We start from the raw sequence: 15,184 nt of genomic DNA on the forward strand, positions 1-15,184 counted from the left end.
GCTTGAATTCTTATAGTGACATATATAAGGAGGAACATTTTTGGCCTGGTAAGGATCTAAACTGCTTTAATGGGCTTATGGGGGGGGCATGGATGCTCCCTGGATTCACGGATAATTGAATCGGCAGTTACTGGATCTGCTGGTATGGAGGCCTGCCTGTATTGGTAAAATTAAACATTTTGGCAAAAACTTCATTTTTATTGTAACTAACAGACCCTCCCAGGAAAATTTTGCTGTAGGCCATCTCTGAAATTCCTGTGGCATCTTAGAGTGCAATCCTATGTGGATTTACTCTGAAGTAAGTCCTGTTGTGTTCAATGGGATTTACTCTCAGAACATATCAGGATTACAACCTTACAGCCCAATCCTAATGGGGCTGTCTGTGCTGCGGTATACTGGTGTCGAAACCTCATGTTCCCTTATCTCTTGTCAAGCCGTGACAGTCTCTCTGGGTCTACTTGGATCTGGACTGGCTCAGTCGCCGGTGTAGATCCAGGTCAGGCTTGGGAGGGGGAAATTGGATCCAGTGGCAGCCTCTGCTGCCATCCTCAACCCCCCCCCCCCAGCCTGAAATACCATCCTCTCTGCCCTCTCCCTGCCCTTCCTCTGCCTTGGAAAACCACTTCGTGGCATTCTTACTATCGTTGGTTCCTGGGGACCTCCACCCAGTGAGAAACCCCAGCACTTTCCCCTGCTGGCCTCTGCACCAGCCCTCCCTCCTTCTGGCCACCACAAAGTGCCTTATGGCACTTCTTTGAAGGACATCTCCTTAGCAGTGTGAGGAAGAATGGTGTTGGCCTAGGATTGGATTGGGCCGTTAGTTATAAACTGATCAATTCTATCCTCTAATAAATTGAGGAAATTCTTAGGTAATTTTATTCTTAAATATCTAACATATCTTTTTAGTTTGGAATTACACATCTCCTTAGTAGCTGTTTGTATTGAAGTTTTGATAATATTCCAGAATTCTGATTTTGCTTGGCTTATGTTTTAACTAGAAAATTTCTTAGATTTGTTTAAACTAGTTGACTTTGCACTGAATTCATAGCATTTGTAGATTTAATATCTTAAATGCATTCTTTGTCATGAAAGACTTGTGGGTACAATTCTGTGCTGCTGTGTAGCTTGGTAGGGCATTTGGACTGCAGTCCTATACATACTTACCTGAGAGTAAGGCTGCAATCCTAACCACACTTTCCTCAGAGTAAGCCCCATTCAACAAAATAGGACATACTTCTGGGTAGACCTGGTTAGGATTGTGCCCTAAGTTTCATTAAACTCAGTGGGGCTTACTTACTTACTATCCTTACACATAGGATTGTGTAGGATCTTGTTCTGTTACCTTTTAAAGTAAGCTACTACTACCGTGGAATAGGAATTTTAACAGGACCTGTTAGGGTTGTACAGTAGCTGAAAAGTTATGGTTCCGTTAGGGATTCCTTTTTTAAAGGAATTATCTGAACACAGAGTAAACTTTTTTTTCTCATTGATGCTATTTTTGCTGTTGGATCTGCTTAATTCTTTTTCTCCGCATTTAGCCACCAGATAATGGGCCTCCGCCATTACCTTCCTCATCCCTTCCTGAAGGTTACTATGAGGAGGCAGTGCCACTCAGTCCAGGAAAGGCTCCTGAATATATTACATCTAGTAAGTAAAAGATAATCACTTTTATGTCTAAGAACACTTTCAGTGTTAAGGATTAAAATGAAGGGCAGGCAAAAAGACCCAAAACAAAAGGTGAGATTTCAATAAGAATTTATTCCAGAGTTGAATCTATTTATTGATTGATCTCCACCATTAGTTAGGAAAATGTATTTTGGTTTCAGTAGATGCAAGATCCCTTGACCATTTCCTTCCCCCCCCCCCCCAGTGTTTTATTGGAGCGTGCTTTTGACTTTTTCCAGTATTAATGGACCTTTGTTTGGCTTTGTTTTAAGATTATGATTCTGATGCCATGAGCAGTTCTTATGAGTCTTATGATGAAGAGGATGAGGATGGAAAAGGGAAAAAAATGAGGCATCAATGGCCTTCTGAGGAAGCGTCAATGGACCTTGTTAAGGATGCTAAAATCTGTGCCTTCCTTCTAAGAAAGAAGCGATTTGGACAATGGACTAAACTATTGTGTGTGATCAAAGACAACAAACTACTGGTAAGTAATTCTGGTGCCTGTGTGCGTGTGTGTGAGATAATGCCAATCATAATGTTACCATGCTGAAAACTCCCTTTGAGGGTCTAAGCCCTCTACCAGAGTATCTAAATGGGAGTGAAGTTCAGAAGGGACTGCAGCAACAGAATTTTCAGGAGGCCTAAGCAGTTTGGGGAAGGTAGGCAGAACACTGGGTGTTGTGTAGTTACTGGGAAGGTACAGTGGCAGCTAAACAGATAATGTCGGAATCTGACTGTTGGCAGGCAGTTATGGTTAGACTTGATGCAATGGGCTACCTTGGTGGGTGGAGCTATGCTAGATTTGGGATAACTGTTTCAGCCTTCACATCTAGTCCTAGCTACTTCTGAGAAGCAGATTTACTTAGAGGGAGCTCTCCTTGTATCTGCCTTGAGAGACTTGATCTAGCACAAGTTGCACTAGTAGCTCAATCCTAACTAGTGCCTGTCTGCAGGGTGAGTAGTGCTGTTACAGGCTCCACTGCATCCTGGGGGCAGGCAAGGACCATATTTGAGGCAGAGAGGTAAGTAAAATAAAATTTTTTGTCTGCCTTACTCTGCTGTGCCATGGTCTCCAAGGGTCTGCTTGGATCTGCATCAACTCTTTGGCTGGTGCAAGTCTGAGTTGAGCCAAGGGGGATGTAATCAGGTGGGAGTGAAGAATATCAGCAGAGCTATAACTGCTGATATCTGCTCTCCCGCCATGCCCCTTGGAAGTCCCAATCTCCACCCCATTTCACATACCCTCTGTGCCTGCAGCTGGCTTACCTCATTCAAGAGATAGTTGGGTCCAGCAACAAGCCTCCTACACCACCACTGTTTTTTGTGTTCCGCTATCATAAATGCCTAATTAGGATTGGGCCATAAGAATGGTTAGAAAGATACCCCATACATTATGTGGAACCTAAATCAGAATCTTTTAGAAAGTAATTATATGCCAAAAATAACTTCTGGAGGTTAGAGTACTCCTTCCCTACAGTCAGTGCATGATAACTGGAAGAGGACAGCTCATCATTTGCACTGACCAGGTTGTGTGTGTGTGTGTGTGTGATTGATATTGTGACTAGAGAGATGACAAATTTTTATGTTTCAGAGTATGTAGTCTGTGTATCTTACCAGGGGAAGTACATGGATCAGTTAGCTTCTTGTTTCATTAATTCTGAGAGATTAATTCAAAAGCTTCTGAGAGAGATTACAATCTCAATTTCGTTTGTGGTGTCGATATTCCTTTTTAAAGCATATTTTCATGTCAGCAAAGTTGTACCAAGTTGACACCCATGATTTTGGACCTGTGGAAGATAGCATACAAGTGAGGTTTGTGTTTGTAAATGCAATCTTCTGATTGTTGCTCATGAAGAAACTTTGTCCTCATAGATTTATTTATTTTTGTCTTTAGTGCTATAAGAGTTCCAAGGACCAGCAGCCACAGATGGAATTGTTGTTGACTGGCTGCAGTATCGCCTATATTCCCAAGGACAGTAAAAAGAAAAAGCACGAGCTAAAAATAACACACCAAGGGCAAGATGCTCTCGTTCTTGCTGTACAGAGCAAGGAGCAGGCAGATCAATGGCTGAAGGTATGTAATCTGTCTCATTTATCAAAATTGATTTGGGCCCAAATCCTAACCAACTTTCCAGCACTAACACAGCTGTGCCAATGGGCTATGTGCTGCATCCTGCAGTTGGGTGATAGTCACAGAGGCCTCCTCAAGGTAAGAGAATGTTTGTTCCCTTAACTTGGAGCTGTGTTGCTCTTACCCTGTGCTGTTACCCTTCTGTCACTAGAGGTACAGTGGGAAAAATTCTGAATGCATAGTCACTAAGCCTGTTGTTCTCAGAGGAATCGGTTAGCAAGTGGCTTGGGCAGTAATCATTCCTGTTTTCCACCTACCTTTTCACCTTATTTTTGTTTTTTGTTATTTCTTCTATTCATCATAATTTAAAAAAATTGTTCTGAAGTAAAAGATATAATCATTCAAATTTCACTGAAATGATCTGCAAGGATTGAACTGTAATCACGGTGTCACAAAGTGGCTGTGATTCAGTCTCACTGAAAGGCAGTGGGACTTGAGGTAACTACAGCTAATTTCTTTCATTGGTTCGACACACCTAATTGCAGCTAATATGCTTCAAAATGTTATAGTGTGATTATCCGGGGGTAAGAACAATAACATGTTAGGAAAAAAGACAAAAAGTATTCCATTTGGATATTTAGATCCAGTAGTACCCACTTTAGTTGCTCCAGTATAGTGTGCACTGACCCCTGTTTTTTAATTCATTGTCCTGGGTCAGAACACTGTATGCAGGCATGAGTCTCTCTTGACATCTGTTGAAGGAAGAAATCAGTGCTACTGGTCTGACGAAGGTCCTTTCACATCTTAGTGAGTAATGATATGAAATTGGTAGAGCTGCACTTTTACTCAGAGGCGTCACTAGGGTTTGCATCAAGAGGTGACACTGCAAGAGGCCAGCGTGTCACCTCCATGATGGACCTCTTTCCATGCAGTGGGTGGGGCAACGACCTGGGCGGTGGGTGTGGTGATGTACCATTGCCCCACCCCCGCTAGTTTTTTGGTTATACATTTTGATAGAACATAGATATTTCAATGCAGTTTTTTTATTGCATTCTGCTGTAAATTCTGCATCAAATGATATGTAACTTGATGGTATTATTCTTACAAACTGCGATTTTGGTCGCTAGTGGTGACACCCTCCCCGCTTGTCACCTGGTGCAGCCCACACACCCCTTCTGCATCCCCCTAGCGATGCCACTGCACTTACTTCCTTTCAGAAGTTGATGCCTAGTCCTCCCCCTGGCAGAGTAACTTATTTCCAGCGGCTCATTGAAGCTTACTGAGGCAGCTCATGAAGAATTCTTTCCCTTTTGCTTTTGTGCCCCCTTTTATTTGCAAACTAACATATTGATTCATGCCAGTTTGCACAATGAGGTAGCTGTAGTTTAAGGACAAAAGAGCTATTCACATATTGCCTGTTCCTCTGGCAGAGAAAAGATAGCCAGCGACAGCAAAAGTGTTTTGTGTATGCAGGTTTTTCTCCTTCCATCAACCCAAATCCATGCTTTCATTGTGAGAGGTTTTTAGTACCAGAAACTTCCCAGTATGAGATCTCTTCTTAAGTGCATTTGAAAGCACTACACTTTTGTAACCAGACTGCTGCTGTCAAGTTGTAAATGCAGTCTTGTCCCTTTTCTGGTCCAGGATGTACAGTCTGGCTTCTCTAAAGCTTTGATGTATTCCTAGCAATGAACAGATCTCCCATTAACTGCCCCCACACCTGGTTGGTGCAGCTGTTTGTTCTTTGTCTTACGTCTGTCATACCTTATATCATCTTGTTTTGTCTGGAACTCTCCTTTGAGATCCCCTCCTGTGCCTAAATACGTACATAGTGTGCCTCACACCAGCTTTTGCACTAAGGTTGTGTCAGTGCTGAAGCTGATGTGATGCTGGACATTCATGACTGGGTCTTCCTGTGTGTGTTTGTGGTGTTTAAAGGAGTGGGAAGCAGGAGCCTCTAGGTTGGATTCGAGCATTAGCACAGTGGGATGGGATGTAACTCTCCTGTACTGTTTCCTGATCTAACCATTCCACCCTGACAATTAGTCCTAGAGAGAAAAAGAGGTATGGTATTTTTGTCTACCTTTTTCCTCTATGGAGATGTCATTTACTTTCACTTACTGTGTCTCCTGAGAAGCAGTAGAAAGACAGCATTTGAATAAGTTCTCCTCTCAAAGAGCAACTACTCTTGCCTTTAGGCTGACCTCCCCTGTGTGGAACAGCATAGTCTTGGCAGAGAACAAAAGCACATTGGACTTGCCCATAATGGCATGTCTTCAAATGGTCTCCTGCACAAATGCATGTCCTGCTCACCTTGTTTGCAGTAGGATCATGCATGGACAATCATGACGTCCTGCAGTGGTAACAATGGAAATTAGCAGGGAAATGCTCACTGTACCTTTCTGAGCATAGATTTAAGTCCAAAGGTTCTCTTTGAAGGGAGGAGTGACTGTCAACACAGCTTTAATCATGCCCAGATAGAGACTAAAAAAAATAACCTTGCATCTTATTTTATTTGATTTACTTGAATTTCTGGTCTCTCCTATATCAAGGGGTTGGGACAGGAGATTGCTATATAGTGAAATACCAAAAAAAAAATGCAATATCCAGCTTAAAATTACTCCACACCTGTTTTATTTTCAGTTGTTAAAAACAATCCAAATTAAACTCTTATAGCTTGACTAGAAAATATTCAGACTTCCACTTTAGGGAGTCCCCAGGGCAAAGAAAGAAGTTCTGCAGCTGTGAAGCAAACATAGGGAATGCCCTTGTTTGTATCTTTGGTTTACAACATTGTTTCTTAAGGTTTGTCCTCTGCCGTACCACTTCACATGGTCCACCTATTTGGATTACCACCAGAAGTAACTGACAATGACATCATTGCCAGTTACTTCTGGGTTGGCAGACCAGATGCAGTGCAATAAACACTGGTAAGAGTTTTTAGGGTGGACAGGAGGGTTTTGTTTTGTTTTTTTCAAGCGTAGGAAAGCATGCTTTGGAGCCCTTCTCCACCAAGCCGAGCCTCCTACAGCTGTTCATTGCATCAAGTTCCTGGTCTCGCTGCAAGGTGGCAGGTGTCCAGGGGTTCTGCAAGTATCACTGGACACCACCTCAAGTACTACTGGTGGTAGTTGTACCACTGGTTGAGAAACACAGGTCTACAAAGTTTGCATATAGCCCTTATTGCGATGCAGCATAGGACTCAAAATTCTGCAAGGCCCAAATCTTTAGGCCATTAGAGATTAAAACTAGAATTTTGAATTATGCTTATAAGGTCATTTGATCCTGCAGTGGCTTACAGACCCAGCATGTACCTCCTAAAGTGTCAAATGCCACAAATGAAGTTGTGTCAGAGAGGGGTGCAGCAACCAGCCTTGATGATGGTGAGGAACCTGGATCCCCTCCTGCTATAATACTGAAATTGTTCTATTGAAAGTGTGCATGACTTCATGGCTATAACTCCCTGATCACTGCCAAATTGTTCATTGTGTCCTCTCTTTGACTTTCATTACTATTTTGCCTGGCCAAAACTAATTACCAGTATGAACAGATGCTCAAAATATGAGCAAAAACTGTCAGGGTCATAAAAGAGTCAGGAGTAGAAATGCAGAAATTGCAATGCAAGTACAATAGGTTCTCAGTAAGCTGAAGCAGAGCAATTTGAATTGGTAGAAATCCCTACAAATTTAGAACACACAACATTTAAAGAGGACTGACTGCTTTTTTCCTTCTTTTCCTCGAACTCTTAAAAAAAGAGTACACCCTGAAATAATAATTAATGAATTTGATGGAATGTATTTGAGAGGGGAGGAGGCTGAAAGGAGAAAATTAAATATTGTATACCAGTCCTGCTGAATAATCTTATGGCATGTTTGCAGCACTCTGGGCCAGCACAGTGGCCACTGTGCCTGCTGAACAGGACCTTAGGATTGCACTCTTACTCTCTGTTGTTTGCAAGCAAACAAGCATAATTCTTTATTGTAGACTAGAGCATAACAAAAGTAAACTGTCAACTGAACGGAACAAAGGAAATTTTTAGAGTGGAGTCTAGCTCCATTGTAAAAGTTTTAAGGTTTAACCATTTGTGTCTGACCCAGAGGTGTATGCTTTTGGTTCCTGTTGCGTGCGTGCACACAGACACACACACACAGACACACACACATCCTGCAACGTTGGGCAGAAATTGCTTAACTATTTAGTGGCCATGTAACTATGACCTTGCAGCCCTGCTACTCTGGATCCTGAACTCTGAGTCAGACATAAAGGCCCAACACAGAGGCTCTTCACATCTGTGCTGGCAAAATAGCTGCTGCAGACACGAGGAGACCAGTTGCCAGGGCTTCCCTCAAGGAGACTCCCAGCGGCTTCTTGGTGCCCACTGGATTCAGCAGTAGCACCAATCCTTTGGCACAGCTGTTCCATTGGGCACCAGGAAGCATAGGATTGGGCTGTTACTCCCCCTTGTGAATCGGGTTGCTGCCTTAAAGTCACAAGTTGCCTCTGAGAAGGCTTAATTTGTGCCAGACTTCAGTCTAGGATCTGTCTTCAGTGATGGGACTATGAAATAATAAATCAAGAGAAGTATATCTGAGTATATGCCAAGAACCATTCTTCTGTCTCTAAATACATTAGTATAAAGCTGTGGTCACCTTTGGACATTACAACAGTGGCATGGAAGCCATTCTTCTAGACGTTCACTTTGTGTGCTACTCGAATATTTACAAGAGCCATCACTATGGGACCAACCACACATGTCCTGCTGGGTGGTTATTGCATGGGAAGATCTGAACACCATTGGTCCTGCATGTGTGGTGATGTGCTGCAGTGTGGTGGAATGAACCAAGGGAAAGCAATTTCCATATACTGTTCTAATGTCTAAAGGGGCATCTGTCTCCACATGTTTAAGATTAAATTAAACTGACTTTTCAGGGTAAATTGCTTAGCTTTCAGGCAGGCAGGATAGAGCTATAGCTCCTCATAAGAACACTGGATCAGGCCATAGGCCCATCTAGTCCAGCTTCCTGTATCTCACAGCGGCCCACCAAATGCCCCAGGGAGCACACCAGATAACAAGAGACCTCATCCTGGTGCCCTCCCTGGCATCTGGCATTCTGACATAGCCCGTTTCTAAAATCAGGAGGTTGCGCATACACATCATGGCTTGTACCCCGTAATGGATTTTTCCTCCAGAAACTTGTCCAATCCCCTTTTAAAGGCATGCAGGCCAGATGCCATCACCACATCCTGCGGCAAGGAGTTCCACAGACCAACCACATGCTGGGTAAAGAAATATTTTCTTTTGTCTGTCCTAACCCTTCCAACACTCAATTTGAGTGGATGTCCCCTGGTTCTGGTGTTATGTGAGAGTGTAAAGAGCATCTCTCTATCCACTTTATTCTTCCCATGCATAATTTTGTATGTCTCAATCATGTCCCCCCTCAGGCGCCTCTTTTCTAGGCTGAAGAGGCCCAAACACCGTAACTTTTCCTCATAAGGAAGGTGCCCCAGCCCAGTAATCATCTTAGTCGCTCTCTTTTGCACCTTTTCCATTTCCACTATGTCCTTTTTGAGATGTGTCGACCAGAACTGGACACAATACTCCAGGTGTGGCCTTACTATCGATTTGTACAACGGCATTATAATATTAGCCGTTTTGTTCTTAAGAATTGTGTGTTAGCATTTGAACATATGCAGAATTCCCTTATTACCAGATAATGCTAGCCGCCCCTGATGCATCTGTTGGGAAATGCACTAAAATTGTCTTTTAATTTAACATTAAAAATTCAAGTGAAAAAGTGTGGCTGGTGTGGGAGTGGAGGATTGAAAGGAGAAGAGCAAAGCAAGATGTGGGGCAGTTTGAATTTTTTCATTTCCCCCTTTAACTTTGACTGGGGAAAAAAAACTAGTTCATTGCTAATTTTTATAATAATTATGGATTGTTAACAATAAATCAGAAGCAGAGAGATTCATTCAGATAAGGAATTGCAAAGGATCAAAGACTTGCAAATGTGACATACTAATAATTTCCTTTTTAGATAGCCGTTGACTTGCAAATTCTGGATTGAGCAAACTGCTTAGTGTTTGTGTTTTTGTGCTGCTGTAGCATTGCACTGAAAGAGCAGGAAGGCATATAACAAGGGCAGGAAGAAGTGAGAGAACCTATAAGATTAGGAGCAGGACTGGCCATCAACTGAAGAGGCAGATTGGCATGAGGTGAGATTGGCACTCTCATCTGCACCTATATGGCTCCTGCTCCTCTTCCCGTTCTCTGGATTTGAAAAGGAAGAGGGCAATGAAGTGGAAATGTGGATGAGAGGAGAGGGATGGGCTAGAACAGGGGTGTCAAACATAAGGCCAAGATTTGCGTATTATCTCTTCTGTCGTTTGCAACTAATGAGTTCCTAGTTGAGAAAAAAGTGTCTCTTCTAGTCATCAGCTGCACATCACTTCCTGCTTAACGACATCGCTTTTGGCCCTTAGCAGGTGCCACGAATGCTGTTTGGCCCACTGTATGAAACAGACTTGACACCCCTGGGCTAGAACATCTATGACACTCTAGCCCATCACTCTTCTCTCCTCCTTCCTTTTCAGATCCAGGGAATGGGAGGAGGAGAGAATGGAACATTGCCAGGTAAGAAGGGGCAGCATGTTACATGTTGCTTCAGGCACCAGCAGGTCTGGAGCCAGCCCTGGTTAGGAGATCAGGAATGTTAGGTCTGCATGGCTAACTGATGGAGAGAGACAGACTGTTGCCCAGTTGTATAAGCATTTCTCTGCTCTAAATGAGAGGCGCACAGGTTTCAGGTTCAGTACCTATTCAAGAAGTCGATCCATTTCACCTCTTGACATTGTGGATGAAGATATTGACCTAAATGTGAAACATGAAATGTCATCTCTATGAGAATTATCTGAAATAGGATCTTTGTTTTTCAAGATAGTGACTATACATAAACTTAATTTCCTAATCATTCTTTTCCCCAATTTGGTTTTTAATTTTATATAAACAGGATCTCTTTTATTTTTGTATTTCTTTGAAGGTAATAAAGGATGTTTGCAGTAACTTTATTGGAACTACAGATTCAGATGGTCCTACATCTAATTCTCCTGTACACAAGGCTGAACTAGAAAAGGTAATTATATGGTGAAAGACTACTGAAAAATGACATGTATGATTTTTTCCCCCCACTGTGAGGCTAAGGTAGTTACATTTTCTGTCCTTTGTAATTAAATAAAAGACTGAATTTGGTTGTGAGTTTCTGTTTATCTCACTGAAACTCATTATTTGCATTTTTAGGTAATTGCATTTTTGCTAATTTCTGAAGGGAGGTAGCATTTTGAAATGGCTGTTGGAAATTTTATTTGTTTAAAAAAATTTATATCCTACCTTTCCCATGCTGAAGCAAACACCCAAAGTGACCTACAGATTTCCATCAAAATAATAAACTTACATTATATAAAATAATAAATGAAATAATAAAACAATTGGAGCCGGAAACAATTCAAAAATGAGTCTTGCTTTCTTTTGTATGTTTTTTATCTTGATTCCTGTCCTGGTCAGTTCATTACTATATTATACAACTTCTATAGCTCTATCATGTATTCATGACATCTCATAACTCCCTTTGAATGTTAAGGGTGGAGATGCACTGATACAGTTTCTCTGGTATACTTGACTAAGATTGATCAGCGCATTCATTCTAGTCAGTAACAGGTGATTTGAGGTGCTGCTAGACCACAAACAGGCTAGTGAACTGAGAGTCCAATTCTCTGAGCTCACTGCCCTGGCCCTCCATCATGCTGAATGTTGCAAACATGCCATAAGACACGCCAGCTGGAGACCTGTCACATGCCACTGGGAGCAAGGGATGAACTCTGGGCATTGGAGAGGTTAGTCGTGCTGCGGCAGAGGAAGGTGTTCCGAGGCAGGGGAAGGTGGGGTGGAGGGAGGGAGCAGAGCAGGACAGAACTCCTGCCCCAACACAGGGCCTCAAAAAGCTGGCACAGACTTGGGCAACCCCATTGCAGGGCTTAGGCCTTTCCCCAGGGGAAGGGTACAAATGTTCACTTCCCCCCCAGGAGATGTCGGCACGGCTGCCCAAAGCCCATAGGATGCAGCGGTCACCATTTTGGCACTGGGCAGCTCGGGATTGGACTATGAGTCTTTTCAACAACCATCTTTGTGATCATGGATAAATTTTCCAGCATTTCCTCATATCCTATATACTAGTAGAAAAATTATATGGTGTACACTGATCTTAGGAGAAAAAGAGCGGGCTATGAATTTCCAATAAACTCTGAACAGATAAGATGAAGGAAGAAGAGGAGCCAGAAGTGAAAGAGTAGAGGGAGGGTTTTGGAGCATGGGTTGATTTTGAAATTGACATGGTTGATCAATGTAATGACTGGGTGGAAGGAGGGGTTTGAAACACTGTAGTCACTAGTTGTTCACTTTCCCACTCTGGAGAAGGTCACCAAAGCTCTTAACTACAGCAGCTGCCAAACTTATTTGTTTTTGTTTGAGAGGGGGTTTCCAAAGATTGAATAAATCTTTGAAGATGGCTCTAAAATTCTGTTAAATATTTTTGTCAAGGTATGATTTCTGAATTACCCTCTGTTGGTCTTTATCTCAGGAAGATAATTGGTAATTCTATTCTTTACTCTGCAGCAAAACTCAAATATGACAATTTCTCCCCTTTTATTTTTTCTTCTGGCTTCCTTTCTCTTATTAAATTCATTTAAAATCTTACTACTTAATGTTTACACTCTGTTGCACCAGACTATTCTATAAACTGTCCATATTCCTTCTCAGTAATAACACTAGTTGGCTGGCATCCTTGAAGCAAAGCCCTTCATTGAACTCCCCTCATGGTACCCTGTCTGTTCCAGATGGAGCAAGGGTACTACCAATGCCACTGACATTGAGGGATCAGGTGTTACCTGACCAGGTAAGCCTTCAGTCAGTGAACATAAGAACAGCCCCACTGGATCAGGCCATAGGCCCATCTAGTCCAGCTTCCTGTATCTCACAGTGGCCCACCAAATGCCCCAGGGAGCACACCAGATAACAAGAGACCTCATCCTGGTGCCCTCCCTTGCATCTGGCATTCTCACATAACCCATTTCTAAAATCAGGAGGTTGCGCATACACATCATGGCTTGTACCCCATAATGGATTTTTCCTCCAGAAACTTGTCCAATCCCTTTTTAAAGGCATCCAGGCCAGATGCCATCACCACATCCTGTGGCAAGGAGTTCCACAGACTAACCACACGCTGAGTAAAGAAATATTTTCTTTTGTCTGTTCTAACTCTCCCAACACTCAATTTTAGTGGATGCCCCCTGGTTCTGGTGTTATGCGGGAGTGTAAAGAGCATCTCCCGATCCACTCTGTCCATCCCCTGCATAATTTTGTATATCTCAATCATGTCCCCCCTCAGGCGCCTCTTTTCTAGGCTAAAGAGGCCCAAACGCCATAGCCTTTCCTCATAAGGAAGGTGCCCCAGCTCAGTAATCATCTTAGTCACTCTTTTTTGCCCCTTTTCCATTTCCACTATGTCTTTTTTGAGATGCGGCGACCAGAACTGGACACAATACTCCAGGTGTGGCCTTACCATCGATTTGTACAATGGCATTATAATATTAGCCGTTTTGTTCTCAATACCTTTTCTAATGATCCCAAGCATAGAGTTGGCCTTCTTCACTGCTGCCACACGTTGGGTCGACACTTTCATCGACCTGTCCACCACCATCCCAAGATCTCTCTCCTGATCTGTCACAGACAGCTCAGAGCCCATCAGCTTACATGTGAGGTTTTGATTTTTTGCCCCAATGTGCATGACCTTACACTTACTTATATTGAAACGCACCTGCCATTTTGCTGCCCGTTCTGCCAGTCTGGAGAGATCCTTCTGGAGCTCCTCACAATCACTTCTGGTTTTCACCTCTCGGTAGAGTTTGATGTCGTCCACAAACTCAGCCACCTCACTGCTCACCCCTGTCTCCAGGTCATTTATGAAGAGGTTGAAAAGCACCGGTCCCAGGACAGATCCTTGGGGCACACCACTTTTCACCTCTCTCCATTGTGAAAATTGCCCATTGACACCCACTTTCTGTTTACTGGCCTTCAACCAGATCTCAATCCATGAGAGGACCTGTCCTCTAATTCCCTGACTGTGGAGTTCTTTTAGTAGCCTTTGGTGAGGGACTGTGTCGAACGCCTTCTGAAAGTCCAGATATATAATGTCTATGGGATCTCCTGCATTCACATGCCTGTTGACCTTTTCAAAGAATTCTAAAAGGTTTGTGAGGCAAGACTTACCCTTACAGAAGCCATGCTGATTCTCTCTCAGCAAGGCCTGTTTGTCTATATATTTTGAGATTCTATCTTTGATGAGGCATTCCGCCATCTTATTTGGTATAGATGTTAGGCTCACCGGCCTATAGTTTCCCGGGTCCCCCCTCTTTCCCTTTTTAAAGATCGGTGTGACATTTGCTATCCTCCAATCTTCTGGCACCATGGCCGTTTTGAGGGACAAGTTGCCTATTTTAGTCAAGAGATTGGCAACTTCATTCTTCAATTCCTTAATAACTCTAATAATTCCTAACTGACCCATGATGCTACCCCTGCTACTTCTTGACTCTGTGTACTCTGATCCAACTTTTTAGGTAAACCCAAGTTCATTTTTCTTGTCTCTGTTGGGTTTCTGTTTTCCCATTTTTCTGTTGGGTTTCTTTGGTAGTACCTTATATTTGGAACTCTTTGCCCCAGGCATTGATATGGTCCACTCCCTCCCACCCTTATGGCCAGACTAGAGGTTAGGTTGAATGCGTAGAGGTTAGTTTGAATGTATAACATGGCCCAGTGTTTGTTCCCCTCCCCCCCAGTTAACACAAGGAAGGCACAATTGGGACAAAACTGCAGCAGTGGGTAGGAGGGCTTCATAATTTTGCCCCTACGGTGGTTTCAGTCCCAATCCCTCAGTTTTAATTTTTTGAAAAGCTTCCATTGAAAGTAATTTGTGCTTCTCCCTTCCCCCATTTAAAATAGCTTCATGGTAGTGATAAAATGCTGAAGACTCCTGCCACCTAATTGTGTTTCTGCACAGCTTTGTGCATTCCTCACATGCTGTTCTGAAAAAAGATTATCCATGTTACACGTTCTGCATAATATATAGTTTAACCATTAAGAAGTACCCCAAGACATTTATTTCCACGTACTGTTTTTGCAATATTTTGATCTAGTATGCCTCTTCCTCCATTGCTTTTCTTACCCTTTCCTTTATGTGTCTGTTTAGTTGGCTTGTATTCTATCTCTGTTTAAATAAAAACAGTATAATGAAGTTATATTAAAACTGTTATTTTTATAAAAAGTTATTATAAAAAGTTATATTTATCTCAATGAAGATAAATTAAAACTGAATCTGTACTGTATAGCTTCCTCCCGTTATG

The 15,184-nt window shown here is 42.5% G+C and overlaps 1 protein-coding gene across 3 annotated transcripts in view; it reads left to right on the forward strand.

Annotated features, from left to right (window-relative positions):
- The window catches only part of AFAP1 (actin filament associated protein 1), a 51,873-nt gene that overhangs the window by 15,122 nt on the left and 21,567 nt on the right, over positions 1 to 15,184 (forward strand). For all 3 annotated transcript variants that reach the window (XM_066623826.1, XM_066623824.1, XM_066623825.1), the window contains exons 4-7: positions 1,539 to 1,647; positions 1,938 to 2,149; positions 3,560 to 3,739; positions 10,774 to 10,866. In XM_066623826.1, coding sequence (XP_066479923.1) covers positions 1,539 to 1,647; positions 1,938 to 2,149; positions 3,560 to 3,739; positions 10,774 to 10,866 — 594 coding nt within the window. The remainder of the gene's footprint in view (positions 1 to 1,538; positions 1,648 to 1,937; positions 2,150 to 3,559; positions 3,740 to 10,773; positions 10,867 to 15,184) is intronic.

Source organism: Tiliqua scincoides, chromosome 4 (genome assembly GCF_035046505.1).
Source record: "Tiliqua scincoides isolate rTilSci1 chromosome 4, rTilSci1.hap2, whole genome shotgun sequence".
Lineage (NCBI taxonomy): Eukaryota > Metazoa > Chordata > Lepidosauria > Squamata > Scincidae > Tiliqua > Tiliqua scincoides.